The sequence below is a fragment of the Columba livia genome, chromosome 2 (genome assembly GCF_036013475.1).
Source record: "Columba livia isolate bColLiv1 breed racing homer chromosome 2, bColLiv1.pat.W.v2, whole genome shotgun sequence".
NCBI lineage: Eukaryota > Metazoa > Chordata > Aves > Columbiformes > Columbidae > Columba > Columba livia.
The window spans coordinates 49,317,646-49,345,054 of record NC_088603.1 but is presented as its reverse complement, the minus strand read 5'-3'; the positions used below and the strand labels follow the sequence as shown (position 1 = coordinate 49,345,054).

The 27,409-nt window shown below is 36.2% G+C and overlaps 2 protein-coding genes across 18 annotated transcripts in view; one reads left to right on the top strand and one right to left on the bottom strand.

Annotated features, from left to right (window-relative positions):
- BBS9 (Bardet-Biedl syndrome 9) overlaps positions 1–1,028 on the bottom strand; it is a 307,045-nt gene extending 306,017 nt beyond the window's left edge. For 3 of the 10 annotated variants that reach the window (XM_065055147.1, XM_065055155.1, XM_065055149.1), the window contains exon 1: positions 700–1,028. The gene's annotated coding sequence lies outside the window, so the exon portion shown is untranslated. Of the gene's footprint in view, positions 1–695 lie in introns of all 10 variants that reach the window. The other 7 variants (XM_065055148.1, XM_065055150.1, XM_065055151.1 and 4 more) reach the window with 4 other exon arrangements.
- NT5C3A (5'-nucleotidase, cytosolic IIIA) lies at positions 152–27,409 on the top strand. 8 transcript variants are annotated; one of them, XM_065055174.1, is made up of 10 exons: positions 168–467; positions 14,840–14,946; positions 21,754–21,852; positions 22,313–22,382; positions 23,083–23,129; positions 23,519–23,604; positions 23,867–23,956; positions 25,257–25,419; positions 25,882–26,082; positions 26,786–27,409. In XM_065055174.1, exons 1-10 carry the CDS (start codon positions 356–358, stop codon positions 26,885–26,887), a joined length of 1,077 nt encoding a protein of 358 aa, XP_064911246.1. In that variant the 5' UTR covers positions 168–355; the 3' UTR covers positions 26,888–27,409. The 8 variants fall into 8 exon arrangements, with proteins under 8 accessions (XP_005500003.1, XP_064911246.1, XP_005500005.1 ...); XM_005499948.3 differs by having other exon boundaries at positions 180–493; XM_005499947.3 differs by lacking the exon at positions 168–467 and adding an exon at positions 14,300–14,488.

Genomic DNA, 27,409 nt, shown 5'->3' with positions numbered 1-27,409 from the left:
CTCTCACAGAAACCTCTTGCCCTTGAGGTCTCCCGCTGCGCTGCCCTCCTCCACCAGCCCGTCCGCCTTTCTCTCCCCCACTTTTCCTCCTGCGTGGTACCGCCGACAGGCTACGCGCACGTGACGTCTCGCCGGGAGCCCGCGCCGGAGCCCGGGCGGCGGGGCGCGTGCGGCGGGGGCGGGCAGCGCGCGGCGCTGTCGTTGCCGGGTCTGGCGGTCGTTGTGGACCCGCTCGGGCCGGTGCTGAGGTGCGACCCCTCCGCTCCCCCCCTCCCCCCTCCCTCCCTCCTTCAGCGGCGAGGGGCCGCTTCCCCGCAGCGGCTCTCGGCGCCTTGCCGTGCCCCTGCGAGCTACCATGGACAGGACCGCCGTGGCGAAGATGGGCGCGGTGGCCAGCGCTAGCGTGTGCGCACTGGTCGGCGGGGTGGTGCTGGCCCAGTACATCTTCACCATGAAGAAGAAGACGGGCAGGAAGACCAAGATTATCGAGATGGTACGTGGTAAGAGGCCGAGAGCGGGGGCGATGCGGAGGAGGCCGGCTGCCCTCCGCCCCCGCCCGCACGCCCTTCTTCTCCTCAGGCCGGCGCCTCCCGGGTGGGCCGGGTCCCCACGGGCGTGTCCGTCCCCGCTCCGCAAGCCGCCCCCAAATACCAGCCCCTTGCCCAAAGCACGCGAGTGCCTTCTGTTTCACATACGTGCCTTTCAGATCCTGCCGTCGGCGGTTCGTCTGCTGGCCGGCACCAAAAGTTAACAGAGGTCTTCTCTCCGGATCAGTGGAGCTCTGTCTTGTGCCCGCCCCGAGGCGAAGGGGCAGAGGAGGGTTGTTGAGCCCAGTTTCTGTTCGTAAGGACAGACACTGGAGGCAGGTGAAGCGGTTCCACCACAGCATGATCCACTAGCACTGATCCACTCTGTCCTGTCTCTCCCTCATGTCCCTCATGCGTAAACCTGTAGGTCTTGGTGGTGGTTTAAAATCCTGCTTGTTTAGAAGAAAGGGGGAGGGGGGGCGTGTTCAGCCAGCTGTTGTAACTGGGAAGCAATATCTGTTCACATTTACTATAAAAGGAAGATGGAGCTCTCCCACTACTGCCCTTGTTAAACTTATTTAGGGTATTCTTAATATTTAATTATCTGCTGATCAGTAACTGGATGGTAAAAGGTCTTAGTTTAAATAATATGCTGATTATGCTGACATCCTTCAAAATTTGAGTTTATGATTGGACACTGTTGTACTGAAGAACAGAACTGAAATCATGAAGTCACTTGCTGTTCCCCGATGGCTATTTTGTGCTCTCAACTGCAAAACCTTACTGAAAGCTCAGACTTTTTTTTTTTTTTTTTTAATTAGACATGAAAACAGATTTTGCTAAGAACTAGGATTCTGTATGTAGAATGTGAGCTGTCGAACTACTCACTTGGTCATGCGATGCAACACATGCCAGTGGAAGTCATCAAATGCAGTTTGTGATAACGTGGGTCCAGAGAAGAATTCCACTGTGCATTTTTACTTATCATCAAGTCGTCATACTTACTGTTGAATAAATGTTTGGATGTTATTTCTGGTCATTGGTCACATGATTCAAGAATTTGGAGGGGCGGTGTCTTGCTTTTTAGTTTCTGTGAGCCCACTTACAATACCTTGTGGGAGAGCAGAATGTTTGGGTTGACACTTTGGAGAGGTTTTAGATCTATTTCTTGGAAAGGTCTTGGACTCTATAGCAGGATTTTACAAAGCACATTTGAAAATTTACAGTGGCATAACACTGATTAACTGTGAATTATTCATTTTTTTAAATTCTAGTGCTGTAATACTAGAACTTACTTTAGAGTTATATAACATTTAAAAGACTCTCTTCGTTTATCATAAAAGAGACCTTCCTTTGAGCTTTGGGGTGAAGTTGCTGTTTTCCAGTCTGTGATTTAGTGTAAGTTAGGGTGTGGGGGGCAACAATACTGTTTTGTTGAAATGTATTTTTTCTAATACACAAGTTACTCACCATGCTGGTCTTCTGTGTTAGATTAAAATTACAAAATTGTTCTTGGATTTTCAGTAGATTTTTTTGGTTCAAGTCTTTTTTGGGGAACGTTAGACTTTGGTTTGATTTATAGCTTTTCTCAAAATCAGTTGGGAGCAGGCTTATTTACACCTTAGTTATGTGACTTGAATCACAGAATCATAGAATACCAAGTTGGAAGGGACCACAAGGGACATGTGGTCCAGCCTTTCTTGACAGAAGCAAAAGCATCCGCACCAATTAAATATTATTTCATTATAATTAACTACAGCAATTTTTTAAAACTTTTTTATTAGTTAAAAGAAAAATATATCAATATAAGATACAAATATAAGTAAAAAGCTGACTTATAGCAGCATTTAAATGCTAAAAAGACAGCAACCTTTACAAATCAAATATAACATCTATAAGACAAGTTAATATCAGAGGTTATGATGCCAAGAATGTTTAATGTGAAGAAAAGTGGAAAGGATTCTCAAGCATTGTGGAAAATATAATGGTAAACACATTTCCTTGTTGAATAAGAAAAATCAATAAATTAATAAATATCTATCTCACATTTCAGTAGATGAATTCTTTAGCAAAGTAATCAGCCTGGCACACCATAATAAAGACACCATAAAATTACTGTACCTTATTTGGAAGAAAAGGTTTAAGTTTGTAATTAAAGAATTAGTGTTGTGTCTTCCTCGACCATCTGAAGCTTTCAAACACAGAGTTTTCTTTAGGCAGTGATACATGTAAACAGAGTTACTTTGGCTCCACTTCTGAAGTAACAGAGGCATTAATAGTAAATACATAGCCAGTCGCATGAAGTTTTACTCTGTGTATTAAGAAACAACTATCTCCAAAAGCCTTCTGTTTTACTTTGCACAGATAAATTGCCATTTCTTTGAAACTGTAGAAGTATTCCTACAGTCAGGTGAAGGTAAAACTTAGCCACTAGGTTGCTAACTTTAAAGAGAAGGTTAATAATTAATTAGATTCTTGAAGTAACTTATCAGATAATGTTTGATAGCTACTTTAAAAAGAAATTAGGCCTTACGGTAACATTCAGTCTTTTGGATTTTTCAGGCCCCAGACAAGTTTGTAATGAAGTTGTGGATCCTTAAATAGCAAATCAATTCTGCTGACAATAGATTCCAGTTTCTTGGTTACTCTTTGCAAAGCCTTTTAGAAACTCAGCAGAAAACAGGTGTTCATAAAATAGAGTGAAAAATGTTGCCCAAGTCTTTCAAAAACACTTATCTTAAGGAATAGCCCATGCTAACTAAAATATGGTGTTAATGTAAGAAAAACTGCTTAATGAAATAACGGTATTTTTTTGTTGTTCTTCTGTTTCATCAACAAAGTCATTAGAACCTTGCATTTTTTCAGCAGTTTGTTCCTTAGTCTTTAGTCTTTTTATTGAATTTGCTTTATAAGGATGAGAACCATAGTAGAGGTGGTTGAAAACAGAATAGCAGAATACCTTAAACTGAGACTTATTCTCTCAGGTTTGTCTTCCAGCAAACTGGGCAAACAGTTACATTTGTCTGTTTCTCCATTGTGTCCCTGAAGTGAGAGGATCTAATTACCTGAAAAAACATACTTTGTATCAAATTTCAACAACAGCAAAAAACTTAAAAAGCAGTTTCTCATTTTACAGGAAACATTTCAACCAGCTGTTGTTAAATGTCTCTGGCCGGTTTCCTTTTTAATATGTTGGGGGAGGAAAAGAAAGTAGTATTATTATTTACTTGCCAGTCTCTGGTGACACCGGCTTCTTGTTTCATAGGGCATCAGAGTATTTGTGCCACAGATGAAGGATACAGCCCTTTACAACTGGCAGCAATCACATACCACTCCACTTCTTTACTCTTGTTTTGTTGTTAGTAATTATTAGTTGTTACAGTAACTATGATGTTGTTACTCTGGCATGGGGCACTGATGACCTCCAACTGGAGAATAAAGTAAAGGAGCATGTAACATGTAGCATACATATTCAAGAATCTAAATAGCTAGTATGTGAAACTCCTTCATACATACTTTCTCCTTTACAAAGATGAGTTTGAGCCTGAGCAAACTTGAATCAATAAAAGGGGAATGGAAGGAACATGGACTCTAACGATACTACTGCAGGACACTGTCACTTTCTGGGTATTTCAGTGATAATATTTAAAATCTTGTGACCTTGAGAGCTATCCAGTGGTGTGATCCATATGGGAATAATACTGTTCAAAAAGAATGGTGCTGCGGTATGAACCTAAATAGTGAAAAGTGAAAGAACTCCTGAGACCTAATACTGCCCCTAGCTATTGATGTGTGACTATAAGCGCATACATTACTAGCGACGAGAGTATTGCAGTAATTTTTAGAATATTGTTAAAATTTTAAAACCAAATTAAATTTGATGACAGTACTGAAGATGCCATTTAAATATTTCTATAAAAATTTTGTTTTGTTTAGACTGTATTCCTCCACAGAAAAATGACACAGACAGAGTGATAAACACCAGCATTACTAAAATAAGGTTGTATTGCCCACAGGCTTTTTGAACAGATAATCATAATGTAGAATAACCTAGAATGTGGCTTGTAAAGCAAGTTTACACAGGCCCGGAAAAACACTTCAAGCATAGTTCATGTTGATACAACTTAGATGCTAGTAATAGGTTTTTATTTTCACTGTAAAATAATTCAGCTGAAAATTTCTAAAAATTGGATCCTAGAAGAAGGGAAATTGATGCAATTTCAGTGTTTTCTTCTAACACTACTAAGAATGAAAAAGTAGTCTGCTATACAGATTATGCGCATACTAATATTTTACTTTATTTAGTATAATAAGCTGATCCTACAATTTAACCATCTATTTCAGAAGTAGATTTTAATTTTCTGAAATAGCCACTGCCTTTTTTTCTTTTCATTCAGTAAGTTCTGAAACATATATTCTCACAAGGAATGGCTATGGGATGATGGATTAAACCTTTAATTCTGCATTAGTTTCTTTAGAACTCATTTATACTAGTTATAACAGTTATCAAACACGTTTCCATGCATTTATAGGCAGGAGAATATTAGTTGTAAATTCAAAAGCAATTTTAAATGTACCTGTAAATGTAAAAATGTCACAGTTTGTGTAAGTCTGGAAACTTTAAATATACCAAAAAAAACCCACAAACAAACAAAACAACAACAAAGAAAAAGACCACACCTGCCTCTTACCTTTTATTTTCACTTGAATGGATTGCATAATGCAAAATACATAATCTTTTTCTGTGTTGGTTCATTCCAATTCCTGGTTATAGCCTTGAAGCCATTAGCCCCCTTTCTTCCCTCCATATGTGCTTATGCAAGCATATTGCATATTTTGTGCAAGTATACTACAGTGTGCTACAGTATACTCTTCACCTTCTGTGAAGAGTACATCTTGGAGAGAGTTTAAAGAAGAATGTCAGAAGTATATTGTTAGGTTTTATTGCTATAATTTGGTGTGTTTGTCAGATGGTAATTAATTTTCAAGATTTAAATTTTAGCTAGTTGACCTGCAGCAGACACTGCAGAGCAGCAGGTGGCACTCATGTGAATTTTGTATCTGCACAGTAGATCTCTGAAGATGGATATACGCTATTTTGTAAATAACCTGTCATTTAAGGAATCCGGTCCCACGATGACTGGCATTTCTTGGCCACTACCAGGCTCCAGGTCAGACACGTACGACTGAGCTGCTCCTGCATGCAGAGGGCCTACAGTAGCAGCTATGTCTCTGCTGCCTGTCAGATGTTCAGCACTGAAATTTGGCTGATCCCATCACCTGCTAAGTGCAACTGAGAGGCAGGAATAGCTCACAGCTATTCGTCCTGGCTTCCTTTCCTAACAAGTATGCAAAGAGATATAAGGCCAGATAATACTGGGCAAGAGAGTTGGGTAAGTATACTGTGGTGAAGGATGTGGAAAATAAAAGTTTAGGACATTAAGTCGTAACTTTTTCTCTGGGCTCCTTGCAGTCACGTTACTGTGCAGCAGTTGATCTGTAGGGACTATTTGTTCATGGGCAGAGGTCTTCATATAGCAGCAATGTCAACCAGTTACCAGCTGCTTTCTCTTACCCAAAAGTAATCAATCACCAATGGTCAGCTGCTGTAAAACATCAAAGTACTTATGATGACTGCAGTAGGCAGATTTTTAGTCCCATGTCAATCATACAGCAGCTTGACTGGCATTGTACCATTAAGTTGGAATCTGTGGCTCTTGTGTTTATCACCTCTGTCTTAGGTTTGTTTGTGTGGAGTTTCAAACTTTTTAAGGAAAAAAAATTGGTGCTCATGGAAAGTCCACTGGATTTTTCTAATTGGGATAATCCTTATATCAATAGAGTGATTTACTTGAATTTTTAAAAAGACAAAGCATTTTTTAATACAAGTGGACATATGCGTAAGGTTGCAGCAGGCAGGTCAAAGAAGACATCATGTTTAAATACTAAAAGTAACAGTTTTCTTTTTGTTCAGTAATACCACAGAAGAATACAGAATTGCACTGACTTACCTCAGACAATAGTTACAAAAATATTTTTAGTAATATTTCTATACATTATGTAAATAATACCTATTGCTAGAAGGAAATATGGCTTCTGCTTTCATATACACCAACCTTTTAAAAAGTTATTTTTTTTTTTTTTTTTTTAAAAAAGGGGTGGGACAAGGCTCAGACTTGGACACTGAAGGTTTGTTAGGTGTCTGAATACAGAATTTCAGATTTCTTGAGTGGGTTTTGCCACCAAAAAAGATTCCTGTTCAAATGTACTTGTTTTTACTTGTTTCCCCACTTGTTAGCTGTAGCTTCCTTCTTGCACCCTTATATAAAGAACTGTTTGTCTACTTTGCAAATTGGATCACTGAAATAATCCAAATTTATTAGAGCTTTTGTTTTTATCTATGAGGTTTTTTTACTCCCCCTTAATGCTGACAGAATGAATATCACTGAAATGTACCATTAATCTTGTCCCTGTAAAGCTTTCCCTCTGTTGTAAACTTACTAATTATCAGACTAAAAGTGTAATTTTTACACTTAGCAGTTATTTACACATCACTTATCCTGGATTGTATCTGCCTTTACAGTGTAAATCAGTTATGGGTAAGCCTCAACCTGATCTCCACGTTACCATGCAAAAGTTGTACATGAAACTGATGGATGGGAATAAGCACAAAGCAGCAGCAGTATTGGTACATTAACGGTAGTAGTATTAGTATAGTACAAAGTATAGTAGTGGTAGTATTGCCACAAACTGGTTTTGAACATGTCCTATATGACTTCCAGAGGGCAAATACACAGAGATGCAAAAAATAAGGAGCATCCAGATGCATCTTTGAATGGATCCAGCAGTCAGAAACACCCATAAAACAATGAGACATGGAGGTGAAACCATCCATCACGCTTCAAGTCATCATGCTGCTATTAGCTTTAAAAAGAGTGTACGGTAGCAGTATTTCATCTTTAGACTTAACAGATTATTTTTTTCAATAAGTTTAAAGAAGGGTCTGTACTCAAAAAGATCTAACAGTTAAAAACTTCATTAGTCTCAATGTTGAACTTTAATTAGAATATTGTATTAGCACTACATTCTTCCATCAGAATTGTAGTGTCTGGTAATGCATTGTAGATTAAACTTTGTCCTGCTGACTTTGTTTTCAAACTGGGTCCTGCAACTCCACTATTCAAGGGTCAGAGTTTATTTGATCTAGATACAGCATTCTTAGGCTTAGAGAAAGAAAAAAATCTAAGCAGACCTTTTTTTTTTTTTCTTAGAAGCAGATAAGAGAAGAAGAGAATCAGCAGCAACTGCTTCAGTCCAGGCCTTGGCCTTAATACAAATTCTGGTTTAGATAGTGTTACATGAGAAGCTTATAGGGAAACAAGCATTCATTTTAAGTTCTTTCAACACATGTGCATGTAGATACATACAGGATATTTAATTATAAAAAGTATACATGCAAATGTACAGTTTGGAGAAAAATAGTATAGGTCATCAAAATTACATTATTATGCAAGGTGAGCTTTTGCACACCTGATAGATAATTAAGAATTTATAAATATCCCACAGTATCTACATACTGCTAGTTCTTAGAATCCAGTGTAGAATTTTACTAGGTATTTTGAAGAAGGATTAGTTGTACTAACAACCTCACCTGTAAGCATTATTTCCATTATATGAGAGAGAAGTGGGTCTTTCAGATAGCCAGACTCCAATGTCTCTTCTGTTACCATAGCAGTACTAAAGAAAAATGAGAGTACCACTCTAATTCAAAAATTCTGATTTGTCAAAAATGAATTTTTGGTATCTGTGCTCTCTGAAGAAGAACCATTAGAAAAAAGGAAGGATGGGGTAAAAAATAAGATACTTGAAATTAAACTGAAGCACTATCATGAAGAGCAAATTATTCTCCCTGTCGTCACATGTTGCAAACAGGGAGTGTTAACTTACCTTCCATGAAAGGTCTTGCCTGATACAGATGGTATCATCTGTCTAGCACTGGTCTATAGCAGAGGCCCAGGGGAAGCATAAGAATGTGTCAAGTTGTCATGATTTTTTTTTTTCCAGAATGATTTCCCAGCCTCCAGCAGCTTGTATTTCGGAGGCAGTGTCTGTAATTTAAGATGGGCTTTTTTAATGTTGTTATCCAGTACCTTTTTAAGGCTGTGTAAGCTTAGAGTATCACCACAGGGGAATTCTACATCTTACTAGTTCACTTAGTTTTGTGACCTGTAGCTGACTACTTTCATCTGTTTTGAATGTGCCTCCTGTTAATTTTAGTTGATGACCTCTACATCTTACATTGCGGGGGATAGTGAACAGTCTTTCCCTATTAACCTTTTTATGCCATCCAGTCATTTCTTTTCCAGGCTGAAGAATTCTATTGTATTCAGTTGTTCACTGTATGGAAGCTTTTCATATCATAGCTCATCTTTACAACCCTTCTCAGGGCCTCTTCCAATTCTCCTCTAACCCCTGTAAGGCAGGGCAGCCAGAACTGCATTTGGTATTCAAGTTCTAAGTGCATAATGGATTCATAAAGAGGGCTATCCAGTAAACTTTGGTAAGAATGGGCACCAGTGAAATCTAGGTATGAAGGCCATGAAAACAGGCTGTTTTCTTCTGCCCTGCATTGATTGTCACAACCTTGATTTCTTCTTTCAATTCTTGGAGGTTTAGAAGCCATTTGTAAAATTTAAGCATAATAAAATAACTTCTTTTGTTGATCTGAGCTTGCTTACGTTTAGTTTGGTTTGGGGTTTTTTTTGGCAAGAGGAGGAGAGGAATGGTTAAGAAAAAAAGTCAGGTTAAATTCTGGCTCAACTAGGATGTCACTTATAGACCAGTATTTCCAAGATACCTGGTTGCTGACTGAAGATCATTTGATCATTTCCAGATACTCTCTAATTACTAAACAATGCATAACTTTTTTTTTTTTTTTTTAACCTACCAGTTTCAAAGATTAATTCCTTCCAAAGTGAGGGAGTAGGAACAAAGTACAGAGATGAGATGATTCCCCCAACATACAGTCAAAGGCAAAAGGTGCCTGCCCTGAGCTGTATTCATTCAATCCCAGAATCTTCAGAAGTGGTTCTATATGTTTTGTACCCCATATATTCTCTCAGAAAGAGACAAATTTTTTTCCTGCAGTAGTAACTGACAGGAGATCACATGAAATACTTTAAATTCAGGCCATAGTTAATATTTGTCCTTTAGAGGCTTCTATAGAGCGTTGGAAATATTGCAGAAAGTGTCACCTTCTATTGCCACAGTTGTTACTGTTCCTTCTGAGCTTTGTAATGTGTAACAATAACTCTGTTTGAGAAACATGTCTTTGATTAATGTATAAGTCCTTCAAAACCTCTTACACCTATTTAATATTAGCTGGACTTCAAGATACCAAGTAAGCAATGTATTTGTCTTGCCTTCATTCCTGCTTTCTTGTAAGATTCAAAATGTCTGTTAATTTATCACCAGCAGAGATCTCTGCTTTTAGAATGTTTTTGTAAGCACAAAAGGAAGGTGCATAAGAGATAGTGATGCTCGGGTATCTTTTATTCTCTCATCTGAACAACCAATTCCGTATAGAATTTCAAGTCTTGACTTCCTACATGTTTCAAATCGATGGTAAAAACTGTATACATTTTAGATTTCCAGAACTGCAGAAACTGGTTTAAAACAAACAAACAAACAAAACCCAACCTTCCAATTCTGACCTCATTGATCACAGAGTAACTAACTACCTTGAGAGATCATTAAACCAGAATAATTAATCTCACTGCATGACCTCAACATAAGATAATCATTGTTCTTGTGCACTGCTTAAAACCTTTGTTTAGTTCTAATGAAACTGATGATCTACTCCATGCTTAAAAGATGTAGTTACCTTGCTAAATTCAACTGTGTCTTTGTGTAGCCTGATTTTTTTAATGAATGACAGTGGTTTTATTGAGACACTATTTTTCGGTAAGTGCAACATCACAGTGATGGTTTTATTAAACACAAGAGTAAATACTTAAGTTTAGCTGTTCTTTAGACATTTGAGTGTATGTATTAGCACTGATAACTTTGTGTTTAATACAGCCATAAATGCTCAGACTATAGATGATCACCAGTTAATCTCTTGTCTTGTAAACGAACATTGATCTCTGATTAGATCTAGAAAATCTCTATCAAATAATGTTGCTAAATATGTCTTGTGATAGTGTTTACCTCCTCTAATCAATTTTGTACATGCATTTATTTTTGCCTTTTTCAAATATGATAGCTGAGTAGACAACACTAATTCTCAGCTAAAATGGTACTGCTAAGTCTTAAAACTATTCAGGTTAAGACTCTCACCTCAGCATGTGTCTTCTCTGGATTTGTCACAATTTAATGAATTCAGTCGTTAATATGTTCCTAGCACTTTTCCATGGCAAGTGCTGTCCAAGCTCTTTCTGTTTAAAGAAACTCTTACATTCCTCATGAATCATCTCTATAATACACACACACTTTCATACACAAATAGTATTTCTCTATTGCATCATACCAGCTGTAAATATGGCTAGCATTTTTTTACACCAAACCTGTACTGGAAAAATAAGTGGTATCTAAAATTCCTGCCAGGCATCCTTCTGAACCTTTATTTACCCCAGCTTCATCAAACTGAACATTTATCTTCTTTTCCTTGTAATTGTCACATACAAATACAAAAAAACTATTGCTGGAACCAGTATGCTGCTCATTAACTCTGTTCACTAGGGCATGAAAAAAAATCATGTTTTAATTAAATTAATTTATGTTGGTTCTTTTCTTCTGCTTGATTTTGGTACTCGAGTGCTAAGGCTCAGTTAGCTTTCTGTGTCTTGTGGAGATTATATCAAGTAGTCTGCTTTGGAAAATATGTACTAAGTAGACTTATTACAAAAGCAAAATTAGAAAAAAAAAATACAGTTCCCTAATGTTTAAAATTGATCCCTGCAATAAAACAAGGTGTTTCTTAATTAAAGTTGGGCAGTATATATGGGGATAGATTCAAAGTTGTTCAGTTGTTGTAGGCTCACTGAACAAGAACAAAAGGTAGTAAACTCATGAAAAGCCACCAACGAATGTTTATACTGTAGACAAGATTCAGTCACCTCTAAGTTTTGTAGCAAATATTCTAATTCTATTGAACAGAATTGAGTATTAAATATGATCTCTTTCTTGACCTTTAGAAGCTAATGTCTGTTTAGTTGAAGTATTCACCTTTTTACTTATAAAAAAAAAGTTCAGCTTACTTGCTTACGTAACTTATCTGTGCTGTACTAATTTCTTTCGACAAATAGGTGCAACCTAGGGCAGAGGCATGTAAGGACTAGCAGAACCAGTTTTTCTTTGCTTCATACTCTCTACAAACCCAGTTCACCTAACACACCACCATATAAAGTTGAACCTTTTCCTAGTCTGATATGAATGACCAAACATCTAATGGTTTAGGTGTTGTGGTTTTCTTCTCTTTTTCTGCAAAGAATATTCTGCAGTTGAGATACAGCCCTCAGCCAAAGAGAAAAGGTTACAATAAACCTATCTGTTGAAATAGCTACACCTCTTTAGTTCATGGTTCTTAAAATATATTTAAATGACCTTTGGTATTGTGAGAGTAGAAATGTCATGCTGCACTTTGTTCCTGTCTCTATAATAAAAAGAAGTGGTAATTTTAATTCATCTCATACCAGAAGTTAAACCCTGTAAACAAAATGTTCAACTGGCTCAAATCAGCAGTAACAGAACATGGTCAATAGCAGCTATTGTAATTAAAGTGTTTGACACAAAAGTTTCTCAGAGTTCCAAGACAGTCTTTCTTGTTTTGTAAATGAGGAGTTTCAGATATGGCATTTTCATTAAAGTGAAAGTAGATGTTTTTCTAAGAACTAGGTGTTGGCTGTATTAATGTTTACAGAAGTTTTGCTCACGTCATTTTCTATCTATTTCACTAACACCCTAATCATTCATTTTAAATGCTAATTAGTCTACTATGCCAAAAATTAGGCTGTAAAAGTTGGACTTAATTTCTGTAACTCTTTTCTTCAATCTCCAATTTTATGTAAATTAAAAAAAAAAAAAAAAACCCAAATGTTTGTTTCCTCAACCTTCATCAAGAGCAAACTAACTTTTTAAAATTCTTGATAGCATTAGAATTAATTATCAGTACCATTGTCACCTTTGAAATATACTAAAGCTCAAAGACAGGTACTTTGCAAATTAAATGTATCAAGTGATACCTTTACCTGAACTACATGATTCATTTAGCAAGCATGTTTTACTTCATTGTTCATAAGACTTTTTAAAATTGGAAATCCAGCACTGACATAAGCTACAGCTTTTTGCTGTATAAATAGTTCAAGTTTATTAAAGATGCTGCATTATACATAGCTTTCCCAAACAGTATTATGGAAATATTATGAACTGAAAGCTTGCTAACTACATTAAAATACTATATAATTCCCTGTGTGTTACCTATTGCAAGAGTGTACAAATGTGATAACAAGTAGATTAATAGGAGCTGGCAAATAGCAAGGCCAAGTAAGTTCAATTTACTGTTGTAATTACCATTTGTAGTCTTTGCAGGGATTATGTTGTGTTTTGAAAATAGCTTTCAGGCTGTTTTGCTGCTTCAGGATAGAGTAGACCTTAACATGTACATTTTGGGAGATCTTGTTCAATTCTAAGAGGATATATGTTGCTGAAAGTTGCATGTTTTCTATCAGCTGAAGTATTCACTACTTGTTTAATTGGGTCAAAATGCAGAGAGCACAACTGGAAAAAATGAAAGTACTCTGTGCAGGTCAGAGTCTGAAGAATCTTGACAGAGTACATGCTGGCCTATGGTTGGAATGTGGACACAAAACACATGGATCCACTGTACTGTTCAGAAAAAAGTCTTGATTTTTTTACATGTAGAAAAACAGCACATCCACCTTAAAATTTTCATAACTAATGAATTCTTAGAGTCCTGGCAATGTGGGGGGCTTTTTATAGTGTTAGAGGGTTTGTATGTGCTACACTGCTAATCTGCCCTTGCTTCAGTTGTGACAATTGCACTGGTCACATTCGTGGCCACATATGAATTGGCCTGCTGTTTGTGGTTAGTTCCAGCAGCCTGAAAGAGTGGTCACAAACCTAGGGTTGAACATGAGTTATGGGATAGTCCAGGGAAGCTTGCACTGTTGCTATAGCAAGAGTTAAATTCACGCAACGCTTCCAAGCATTTACACAGCTTCCAAGTGTAAATATGATTAGACAATACTTCCTTCATGCTCTCACAGTAAAAAAAAAAACCTTTTAAATACATCTTTTGTGTCACCTAGTTACTGTCTTTGATCAGGCAGCATGCCGAATGACAAACTTGTGAAAGCATGTCGAGTTGCCTTGTCTCTCAAAAACCCTGACAAACACGCCTCCTCGATTTCCTGTTTCAGTATCACATAGATAATTAAAGCAAAGATTAAGTAATTAATTCTCTGCTTCTACACAAATAAATGTGTGCTCCCGTGTAAACATTAATGAGACCATGTCAATAAGATGTAAGAAATTTGTGGTACTCTGCAACAGGAAATCCTAAAATACTTGGAAAGATTTTGTAAAAGAGTTAAAAAGTAACAAAGTAGTAAGCTTCTGCTTTGAAAAACAAGTGCCTTCCTCTGTTGGAGCAGCCCAAATTTGCCTGCTGCACCCATGAAAGCTGTTCATTCAGTGAAGGTCAAAGGTTTTGTTGTTGGTACACCAGCTGATCAGCTGTAAGCCTGACAGGCTGTACTGCTGAGCACAACAAACTGCTGCGCAGTGCTGATGTGCGTCACAGGACCCTGGGGTTTTGCACGGGGATTAGTCAGGCTGTATTTGGAAACGCCCTCAACTGCACCTTGTGCTGCTATATTAGTGTTTCTCAAGCAAGAGGAATTTTCTTTTGCTTCTGCAGCTGCTCCTGCAAAAACCCTCTGGTAAGTGTGCATAGCTTCTGTCAACAGTAACAGGGTTATGAGCTGAGGCATTACTTACAGTTGTTTATTGTGACAAATTGTATTTTTAAAATAAAAATTTGATAGCACAGAATTGGCAACAGCATTGAAAGAATAAATATATTTACCAGTTTTTATTGAATACTTTAATTCAGCTTAAATGTTCCTCTACTTTTAGATATGTATCAGAGTAGTCTTAAGTGTGGGTATATTCAGAGTGACGTAGCTATGGACCATGCATGTCTGGTTTTATTTCTGTACAGCAGGAATAGGAAAGATAACATAATATAGCAGACCAATTCTTAAAAGGATTTGGTTGGTTTTTGTTGGCAGCCTGTATGCAAGCCCTGCGTCTCTGGACTCTGCTTGCCACCTATGCTGTTGCAGTAGGACAAAATCAAGGACAGAAGAATCAGGAGTGCCCTAAGCTCAACGCACAGGTACTCTCCTTTAAAAGCACAAGAGAAAATGCGGTTGTCCTGTTTTCTGTGAACGCTCTCCAGATTTTTTATATATTGGGGTTTTTTTTCCAAACTAAATATCGGAGTCCAGTCCATTAAGTGTAAGAAGATGTAAATAAGTAAACAAAATAAAACAGGAGAATTACTTTTAGTATGCATCCTATTCCATTTCTTGAAATAGCTTAGGTAGTGAAGCTGCTTCCAGTTATTTCATATAACCTGTGCTGGGTATCTAGTTTTGCAGAATGTTATCAACCAACTGTGAAGATACTCAATATTCTGTTGTTTCACTTCAATAATAACATTTGCCTGTTTACTTCTAGATAAGTAGTCCTGTGGTATTTCTTGGCAAAGCTTCAGAAAGAGTAGTTTGGTTGTTACTAGTTACTAATAATTTCTTACCATATTTGAGTTTACATCATATGAGTATAAAATGTTACTATGTTTTGGGGTTTGGTGATTATAAACTAATAAATATCTGTCCTGAGCTCAGATTATGCTAGCGGACTCCATGATCACTACTGACTGATGTGACTGTACTTGCATCCAGTAGCTTTTAATATTCCTATCTAAAAGATAAGCCTACTAACAGCTGTGGCAGCTAAGAGAAACCTCTGTTGCACACATGAACAAAAATTCAAATTGTCTGAATTAAAGCCAAAATTTGTTTTGTACATATGAGTATATGAGCACATGTAGCTATATATGAGCATATATAGATGGAGGAAAAGATACAGATACTTGCATTCTGTGGTTTTTGTTATGGCTCCTCCCCTTCTTGCAACTCACACATTGCAAATAGCAGAAGTTACATGAAGAAATGTGCCTGCTTTTCAAAAGCTTTTTGGTAAGCTTTGTTTTGTAGAGCAAGTAGATGAAGGTAATGTTCTGTAATACTACGAAAAAGAAGAAGGGGGTGGAAGATAAGATGTAAGTGTAAATTAAGGAATGTGACCCTCTGCTTTATAATTTCACCAAACTGTTACTTTCTGCCACCAAGAACACTGAAACTTATTTTCTGCAGCTTCCCAGGCTATCAAATTTCACAGCTATCATGATGCCATGTCCTGCCTTTTTTGGTACATGTCCATAAGTAAGTATATGTGATAGCTAGTCTCAGACCTTGGAATTGGGCATCTGCAGTTCCCAAAATAAATGTCATGTATTCTTGGTTTATACTCTTTTACCTGGAAGCTGTCACCGTAGACTAGAATTAAAATTTACAAATAATTGAATCCTATCCATTTTATCACTTTGATCTTCATTTTCCTTGTTCAGAATAACATTAATACTTCCCTCTCCTTGCCAGTCCAACCTTGTATGTCCTCTGTATTAGAAGTTAAAAGCTTTGGAACCTAGTCTGATCTAAGGGAGGGTTACCAACAAAGTAGAAAAAAAAAGAAATCGTGGGATCACTGAAATTCATATACTGTCAATAGTATTACGGCTAGTTCTTATTTGTTGTCTTACCACTTTTATGACATTATGGTCAATTGAAATTTGTGGAATATTTCTAATATGATGTAAGTGTGAGAACAGTCATTATTCAGAATTACTGACACGTAACAAAGCACTCTATCAATTATTGAGAATTATAGAAAAGTTCCCTTGAAGTTTTATCCCCCCATAATATAGGGTGTTTTCTTAGCAGTGATACTGGGGACTAGATTAGTCTTTGTAAACTAAGAAAACTTTGTATTTGCCAAGTAGTGTAGGCTTTCAGGGTATCAGTATAAAAATACTTTGCCCTGGTTTTTTGTATCCTTGGTCCAAGCATGACTTAGCAGACTTATGATGATAACCTCTTAAATTTTTAGTTATTTCTAGTAATATTTCAGGCTGTGTATCTGAGTTCAATTGTGAAATGAGCCACATCTCCATGTAGTTAAGATAGCAAGTCGTTCATCAGCTCATCCTTCCTAACTTAAAATTAGAGGTAGTGAAAACAACAGAAGGTCCCACAGTTGTCCTTTATATGAAGCTTCCTTTTTTATTGGACATTATTATTTTTTTTCTTTTTTTTAATCATAGGGACTTAACATTGTTTTGCTGGGTAGCGGGGGGAAAACTGCTCTACCTCCAGCACTCAGTAGATTCAAAAATTCAGTATAATCTTAACTCCAGAACATGACCTGACACGTTGTGCACACAATCAGTTATTAGTTCCCTAGGATACCAGATTGGAAATGCCAACTATGGCAGCTGTGAACTCACTTAGATACCTGCATTTCATTTTAGTGATTATCACCAACTCTTGTTTTATAATCTAACTGACACAGCATGTACTTAGATATACACTGTCTCAAATACTAAGAAAACAATATATATAAGCAGCACACAGATACAACATAAAAGCAGTCCTGTTTGCACTCCTGCTTATTTCAAAACTATAATTCAATGCAGTCTTTACAGTAAATACTTTTTCTCTTTATTTAAGCCAGCTACACAGATGCATGTCTTGCATATTAAATAGACTTGTAATTTTCAGAACTATCCGTGTTGTAAATGACCCATTCTGTGGTTTGTAGGACTGGGGGATTTCCAAACCTGCGTGAATCCATTACTGTTCATTCATCAAGGTATGACTATAATATTGTCAGCTACAAAAGAATTTCCTGCATCCTTATTCCAGTTACCTGCTATCACAAACAAGCAGATCTTTGCCTTTTCAATTATGCAATTAAGCTCAACTTTTAAAATTATCTTTTTCAGTTTTGTTCTCCTTGCTTCCCTTTGAAAGCTCCTTATGCATGTCAGAGACTAGAAACTTGTAAGTTATTTGTGACCAGTGTATATGCCAACCACAAATTACCTTTGGGAGTTGTCATCTTTTAACATGTGTGTTAAAAGAGATATCAGCCTCTGAGCTATTTCAGTAATGTATAGCTGTCCTTGGTAAGCAAGATACACTCTTCTCACATTTCCATAAAATGACAGAATAAATAGGGGCACATAAGTGATTCAATACGATGTATTTCCAGATGTCAGAATGAAATACTACTTCCTTTTCCTGTGCTTATATAGTTTTAGTCCTGTATGTAGAAGCTCCTTTCTGCAAAAAGCTTGCTTTCTTGCCTCTGTTGGTTGCTGTGGACTATTTTATTTCATTTTTTCTCCATATGTGTTCTTCCCAGTCAACTGGTGCATCAGAATTTTGGGCCTTTTGTGTCTACTGAGTTGACTCCTAGAGCTCTCTTAAACAATTCATAGAAAGACAAATTTTAGCAGATTGACTGAACTTTTCTTTTTAGCATTTTTTTACTCTTCGTTCTTTCATCTGTCTTATCAGTTCTTTTCAACTTGAATATGCTTGTCTCTTTTAACTATGAAGAATGGCAAATATACAAGAAAAAAAACAACAGCAAGACTAGGCTGAAATGTAAGACATTGAAGGCGACAGGTTGCCAGAAAACTGGTGACTACTTATTAGACAGTTTTGTTTACTTCTAATATAATGATAAAGCCTAAGTAAAAGAACTGCTACTTAATGTTCAGTTGCAAATATGAATACAAGGAACTAGTGGTGAGGATGGTGGCTATTTTGACTAACCATATTTGGCTGAGACTTTATCAGATGCCATATCCATAATGAAGACTTGTTTTTGCCTATGAAAGTGCTTGCAAGACATTGTCTGGCTTATACTTGCTGCAGAAGACTACATTTTTTCCCTAAATTAGAGTACTCCTCAATTGAATTCAATTCTTGTGTACAAATGAAAGATGTATTAGAAATAAATGAACTTTAAAAACTGCTCTTGAGTAGGAGTATCAGTTTACAACATCAAAGCAGGAAGCTTTCATCATACTTAAAATCTTAAGCAATGTCTTGTTTAACATCATCTACTGAAGTGTTTACTAAGGAGGTTTTTCCTCAGGTTGTTTCAGAAACTTACGAAAGGCCTCAGTCTGAAATAAACCAGTAGCAAGCAATCCAGCTTTCCTCATAGTCTCTCCCATCTCTCCATCACCCTCAACATCTGTTCTGTTTAAATCCGTTATATTAGGAAGTCTGTTGCTTAGTATGTAAGTAAACCAAATAGCATTTGAACTACTTCTCACAGAAACATGCATTTAGATTTCACTTTGTTCATTTTTTGCATTCCAAATCTAAAAATACATATATATTTTGCCTCCTGAACATCAAAGAAATTAGATTAGTCAATTTACAGTGAAAAAATTACAAAACAGAGTCAAATTGCTTTATCTTTCATTATAGCAAAAAATGCTTTATGGCCAGCAAACAAGTGGTAAGGTTACTTTTGTCTACCATAACATAAAAAAGAAATACCATAAAACACCTTTAAAGAGTTGCAGATTGTTAATATTTTATTTTGTGAAGCTAGATCCATTGACGTATTTCTGCTGAAAATTGTGAATAAACATCTATAAATGCTTTGTAGATTTATTTCTCAAAAGAGCAGGGAATTATTTAATGTATATTTTTCAGGGGTTTTTTTCAACACTCATTAGCTTTCTCAGTGTTTCCCAGCCTGGGAGGTAGCTGATAGTTGGAAACCAATCCTAATCTACCTTTTTTGAATTTGCTGTGCTAATAAAAGTAGCAAGGCACCGTAACTGCATAGACAACAATGGTTTTGGTTTAGGAAATGCTACTTTTACAGAAAATGTAAAAAAAAATCTTCCAAACTAAGTGAAATTAATTGAGTTTGTGTCTTTATGAGATTTACGAAGCAAAGAAGTAGTAAACCTTGGAAAATTATCAGAGACTTGCAAATAGGGTTTTAGAAGTTTTCTGTTTTCATTAATATCTTTGAGGATATCAGCCAGAAAGTAGCAGTAAGCAGACCAGGGATTATTATGAGTTCTTATATTGAAAAATGGAAGCACTGATGTGGAAGAAATTATACAATCCAACCAGACAAAATGTAAAATCCAGCACTTTGTACAACTGCCTGATTCTGCCGAGGAGTAATTTTGAAGGATATTTGTTCATTACTAACTGAATTAGAATCATTAGCACCATATTACTACTAACAAAGTAATATATTAAAATGTGTATGCAAAGGTATTATTCAAAGACATGGGCTGAAGTCCATCCAGGTGTGGATGCTGTGTTTTAAGAACAATGTGGCTCAAATGGATGGGCCAGGAAAACATCAAGAATTTTCAGAGGTTTAGAAAACTGAGCTCTGCAAAAGAAGAATTAAAGAAACTAAGGTTGTTTATTTCAGGAAGAAGGGAAGAAAACCCAGTAAGCACCTGTGAAAAAGAACTCTTTCCTCCAACAAGCATCACCTAAAATTATGGTAAAGAAAGTTAAACAGAGACTAAGTAAACTTTTCTGAACATAAGGACAGTTGACCACTAAAATACGTGGTTGAGGAAAGTGAAGATATTTGAGCAGAGTTTTGAAGAATGGGTTAGACAAGTATCTGTGGAGAACGATGTAGCTGGAATAGTTTATTCCTACCTGAGGGCAGAGAACTACAGCCAGTATTTAAAGGTACCTCCAGTTCCTCCTCCTCCCTGACACACGTCTTTTCCATTACAAAAGCATGTGTTTGCAAGCCTTGAAAATATAATCTTTTTCTCAAATGATAACCTAATTGCAATTAGATTGCAAATTGGTTTTTACGAATAAACAAAAGCCTTAGTAGGATCAAGAACAGGAAGAGAATGTGTTGTGTGACTTATTAACAATTGGTGATATAAGAACTCTGGTTCCAGAAACGTGTCTGAAAATAGAAGGTGGTTTGGGGTTTTTTGTTGTTGTTGGTTGGTTGGTTGTTGTGGGTTTTTATTATTTTAATTAGCTAATTGCAGCAAAGCTTACATGCTAGGTATAAGAAAAGGAAATTTGAATGATCAGAATGTGGAAAATGTAATTCCTAGCACTTCATAATCTCTGAAGTTCTATATACAGAAAATAAAATTTACTCCTCATGTAGGCTGATGGAGACAGATTGCAAATGTCTGATGCCTTTGCTTTAGAAAGAGTCCATACATTATTATAAAGGAAGGAAATACATGCTAAATCGCAAAATTTTTGTCAATACATAGTTCTTTTACTATTTCTGCAAGGTTGAAGAGAAACTTCTGGAGTAAGGAAAGGCTTGCTGGAGAAAGTGTTGGGAACGTGTTGTTTGGGGAGGGATGTTTGTTGTTTGTTGGGTTTCTTTTTTTTTTCTTTTTTACCAAATTCACTATTTATCATAATATTCAAGAAATATTCTTCATTCAAAAGGAATATGTGGTGTGAGAGCATATGTTACTTCAAAAGTACGCAGTAAAATAGGTAATGGAAAATGACCGAAGCCTGGAGTTCCACATGGCCTTGTTGTATTGGAATACTCTGTTGCCATGTGCAGCATTATCAGCAAAACAATGGGTGATAAAAATCAGCCTGTCTTCTTTATCTACATTAAAACTTTAAGGGCATATTAATTACACAAAGACCAATTAAGGTTCACCATCTCCAAGTGCCATACTTGAACCACAAGTTGATCCCATCTCTCCTGTTTCTGTATATCTCCTTTATTTCCTACAAATACCATTATCTTTTCTGTGTCAGCTTATTGAATAATTTGATATTAGGGAAAGAAATGAAAACAGATGTTGAAAGCAAACAGAACGGTATGCAGTCATCAGTTAATACATGCAGAGTATTTTCTCTTTCCTCTTAACTTGCCTTTCTGTACTGAGCATATCTTGATGTCACATGAAACTGTTTATAGATGCAGAGCTTCCAGTCTGATGGATAGCATGTATTTCCTCGGAAGTTTTCCTCTGTAAGTATATTTTTGTCTTTGTTCTTACTCTTCATAGATGCCAGAATTTCAGAAGAAGACTGTCCATATTAAGGACCCAGAGAGAGTAGAGGAGATTATTTGTGGCCTCATCAAAGGTGGAGCTGCAAAGCTTCAGGTAAAGATGGTATAAGGTTTAACCAGATTGGAATGAAAGCAATCATGTGATTGTTGTTCTATGCCAAAAAAAAAAACCAAACAACATATATATATATATATATAATACACACATATAACAGAAGTCAGCCTTCCAGAATTCTCCGATATTTAGATATCTGTTAACTCTTCTAATAGTCCTCATTGATTCAACTATAATTCAGCCAGTAAATGATATAAACATATAAGCTTAGTAATTTCAAGAAATATTCTGACCAAAGGAATTGGAAAAACAGTTTAGTTAGACAAAAAGATATTTTTGTGGGATATTCTAGCTTACAATATTTCAATAGAATAGGGAGATTTCTGTGACACATATGCTACTCAGCTGTAACTATTGTTGATCATTCAGAATTTCTAGCCATTCTTTATTTTGTCCCTCCATGTTGTAAGACAGTTTTGCTTTTTCTTTCCTTAAATAGATTATTACAGATTTTGATATGACATTAAGTAGATTTTCCTACAATGGAAAAAGATGTCCAACTTGTCATAGTGAGTACTTTTTTTTTTTTTAATACAGATTGGTTTGTTCATTCCTTTCAGTTTTTCCTAGATTCTAATTTTCTATCCCATTTATTGCCTGATATGTGAGATTTTATATTGACTTATTACCTAACCTTTACATCCTAATGAAGAAGTATTCTAGTGACTGTCTATCTGTGATTTTATGTATACATATTTTAATCACAATTACGTAAATGGAAATCAGTTAAGTTGTCGTTCACAATTAAAACATTAAGTTCTGAACAATAACCAAGTTAGTGGCTAGATACGATAGGGTTGACTTTTATTTTTAAGAGCCCATAGGAGTCCTGATGCCTGCAAGAACTGGATAGTAAACTCCTCAGTATTCTTGACATTTTTATGCCGTAGCCTTTTAGAACAAGGAGAATCCATTTACTAATGAAGTGGAAATCCTAAAACATATAGAATGCGTCCTGATAATTTCAGAAACAGTTAAATCTCAAGAAACAGATAAGAGAGCATGTAACTGACTGTGTCATTCAGAGATGAGGGGAAGGACATCTTTATGTTAATGAAGAAAAACGTGCCTTTTACTGGTCCCTGGTAAGAAAAGTTCTGAGGAAACCTAGTGGTGTGTCATCAAACATTGTCATCTATGCTATTTGCAGTATTGTAAAGTAAAAGAAATATACCATCTTATTTAACACTTTTTTTTTCACCTCCCTAGACATCATTGATAACTCCAAGCTCATCACAGAGGAGTGTCGGAAAAAGGTAAACAGAAAAACTACTAGCTCTTGCTTTGTTGTACAGACAACTGTTATTATTCCCTGGCTGTGCTGTGTGTTGAATTACACAACATGAGGAGAGAGAGATTTTCAAATCCTTAGAGCTCTCTGAGCTTTCTCACTGACTATGAGGCATCCAGTCACTAACAGAAGTGAACAGAAATATCTGGGTTCTTGATACTGGCATGTAATTCAGTTTAACAGCATCCACTTATTCTTCTTAAGATATATTTACAAGCTGTCTGTTCAAAGAGCATGTCAAATTCCATTTTATCTAAATGTTACCAGAATAAAAGAAGTTACTTTAATTGGTTAGATCAAATACTGTTACTTTATAAAAATACATTCAACATCTGGTGGTTTTTTTCCCTTCAGTTATTGCAGCTGAAAGAAACCTACTACGCTATTGAAATTGATCCAGCTCTCACTATTGAAGAAAAATATCCGTATATGGTAGAATGGTAAGACATACCTCCTATATCTTCAAATGATACTAAGATTAGATTTAGTAAGTTCTTAGAAGGAAATTAAAGGCAGTAATTAGCTTTTAGCTAACACATTAACTGAATTAATCTCTTGGAGCATTGTGCAACAACTGTGTTTGCTTTGCTGTTAATTTAAATGAGCAAGAATTAACCATACAGGATTATTTTCATCACAAGATTTAGTGAAAGATGAACCTTTACAAGTCAATTTCCACCCATTTTTTTGTTCATATTCTAGGTACAATAAATCTCATGCACTACTCATTGAACAAGGCTTACAAAAGGATAAGTTTGCAGAAATTGTGAGGGAATCTGATGTTATGCTGAAGTAAGTTCCTTTTGATTTGAACAATACTGTTTTGGAACAATTTCTGTAGATTCTTACGGTGTGTTTTCAAGGGGGAAAAAAACAAAACAACCAACCAACCAAAGACATTCCTGAAAATGTGACACTGTAATCTGGGAACACAGTGAGCTCTTCATGCCTCTGCTTTATTGATATTTTGGAGCTAAATGCCTACAATGATCACACTGTATAAACTAGAGATCTTTAAAAAAAAAAAATTGAGTCAGGTCTTTTCAAACTTAATTTCCTTCAGCTTTCATCCTCTTGAAATTGTGCAGGTAGCTCTTTGGTTTTTCATAAGAGGAATGGAGAGATCAACTTTGTTCCTTTGAAAAACCTTTCCTGTAATAGTTTTATCCGAGATAAAAATGCAGTGACTTGAGGAATATGTTTCATATGTTGCATTAAATATTTTTCTTCCTTTATGGCTAAAGGCAAGTTTAAAAGCCAGCTAAATCCTTGCTTGAAACATGCTGTGGCACCCATCTCTTTTAAATTTCTCCAAAATTGTCTGTAAATGTTGGGCTCCTGAAACAAGATGTTAAGACTTAATTTGTGGAAGTGTTTGTTTATCATACTGAGTAAATTCTTCTCTTTTGCAAAACAGATGAGCACACTGTCTCTGCCTGTGTGAAATCTTAAGTCCATGTGGATTGAATCTTCATGGACAGGCTAAAATTCCCTCAAAAATTTTCATCATAATAATTTTTTTTAATGTAAATTCTACCAACCAGTGCATGTAGAAGGTGTCTAGAGATAATATTGTCTTATTCCCTAAATACCATACATAGCTTTGATTGGGTACTGAAAACTAAAAAGCTTCAGGAAAGAGTGACAATAAATGTTTCCAGGATTTCAAAACAAAACAAGATTTGCTTTATGGTAATAATTCCTTAGAAAGTCCAATATTTAAGGAAGGAAGATTGAAACAAAATGTACACCCTGATACTAGCTACAACAAGTTCTACTAGTTACTTGCTTTTTCTAGGGTGTTTGGGGAGGGGAGGTTGTTTTTACATCTTTAAAACATGATTAGGTGTTTGGGGGAAAAAAAATTATACAGATCAAGACCAAACAGCTTGATGCAAGAGTTTCTTGCTCAAACTTCATGCTTTCTATTAGGTTGATGGTTCTTGCTAAGCTGAAAAGGTGAAGTGAAGGAAATAAAGTGAAATGCTCAGGGAATACTATTTTTCTTTTCCAAAGATGGTGTGAATGTCTTCTGACTTTTTTTGGCTTTCTTTACCTGAGATTTGATTTGTTTTTACATCCTGTGTTACAGAGAAGGATATGAGAACTTCTTTGATAAGCTCAGTGAACATAATATTCCTGTGTTCATATTTTCTGCTGGGATTGGGGACATTCTTGAGGAAGTTATCCACCAGGCTGGGGTCTACCATTCCAATGTCAAAGTGGTTTCCAATTTTATGGATTTTGATGAAAATGTACGTATGAAATAACACGTTCCAATACAACTTTGTGGTATTTAGTAGCTATTTATATATATAGTACAAGATGAACATTTTAATGCAACAGATGTAGCCATCTGCCCTGCCAAAGAAAATGAGAATTGCGTACTCAGCTCTCTCCCAGGCAAAAAACAAGCAGAGGATAACAGTTCAAACCCTGTCAGTGTGGTGTGACTCAGATACCATTCATTTCCTTCAATGACAACCTCACACTTGGCCCAGGACAGCGCTGCTCATCTTCCACAAAGGGATAATCACCGTCTGTCTCATCTTAACAATGCTATTACAGTCATTATGTTATTTAACAGTAATTTATCTCATTCATCACTGGAGATCACGTAGTTCAATGCTAGTTCAACAGTAACATCAGTATTTTATTGTAGATTCTATCTTGTCCATATGATACTAGAGATAACTTCTTTGGGTTTTTTTTAATAGGGAATATTAAAAGGATTTAAAGGAGAATTGATTCATGTTTACAACAAACATGACGGTGCCTTGAAGAATACAGAGTACTTCAAACAACTAAAAGACAACAGTAACATCATACTGCTGGGTGATTCCCAAGGAGACTTGAGTATGGCAGATGGAGTAGCGAATGTTGAACACATTCTTAAGATCGGCTATCTCAATGATAAAGTAAGTAGCCTTATAACATCATGAACTTCCAGGGAAAGATTTTAAGTTAGGAACCGGTTCATTATTATAAGTTCCAGATATCAAAAGTGCGTGGCCCATATTTGTTTTTGAGATTTCAAACATTTTTAATGGATTTTTTGCCTCAAGGTTTTTTCCTAACCCCTGAGCTACAAAACCACAAATATAAATTGCTTTGTTTTTTGTAGCGAACTACTTCCAAAATGGTATTTTGTTGAGAAATAAAATTCAGAGGCTAGAGAAATTAATTCTCTTAAATCCCTGTGGCTCCTTCCCATACTGGATTCATAACTGAGCAAAACTATAATCTTCAAAATAACAATTTTTGGGGGAGGAGACAAAGAACTGATTGTTTGCTAAGTTATAATGCACTTGCATTTGCATTCAAAAGAGACAAAACTTCAGTTTTGCATTTCTCTCTGCCTTTCAAGAAGTTGAGGAAGTAGTTTTTCTTTCAGTATATTTATGTGTGAGAGCCTGGAATAAACATGAGGTATTCTACCCTGGAATGCACAGTTATGTCAGGCCACTCCTACTCTGTCTTCTCATAGGAACAATGCAGATTTGCATGGCTCATTCCCTCAAATTGGTGGAAAGATTGGGCAATATTTTAATGACCAAAAAGTCTTTCAGTAATTAATTCTATAACTAAGTGGACCTTTCTCTTTATCCCTTCTGCAATTAGGTAGATGAGCTTTTGGAAAAATATATGGACTCTTATGACATTGTCTTGGTGAAAGATGAATCCCTGGAAGTTGCCAACTCCATCCTACAGAAAATCCTGTAAATTGCAGTCTCAAGTCACTCCATTCCTTCCAGGAGGCAACTGGACAGAAGAACACAAGTCTGCTATCTTAGATGTGTTTATTACTCATTTACAGAACTGTTTAATTTAATTTAAAACTTTTATCTTCATTTTGGTATTTTGAAATACATATGCTATGAATTGTCAACTAGAGGCTCCTTTTACTGCTCTTACACTGTTCTTGATTGTCTCACACTCCTATTACAACTAAATTTAAATTGAATTTGTAGATGTGATAAACTGCTGCTGATGGGATATCATGGTTCACTGTCTTTTAATCAGGCATTTCAGAGGAGCATTTTAGAAAATGTGGCTATCTTGTAAAATTGAAGATGTAAACGTTCTGTGAATAAGCAGTGTGCACGTTTGTGTTGCCTTTTCTTCTTTCAAAGAAGATATTCAGTCTCAGCTGTACCCTGAAGGCTCTTACTCACATGCTACAGACTTTCACAGAAGTTTTTCATACATATATTTTTCTTCAGTAAAAATGCTTTATTCACTTAA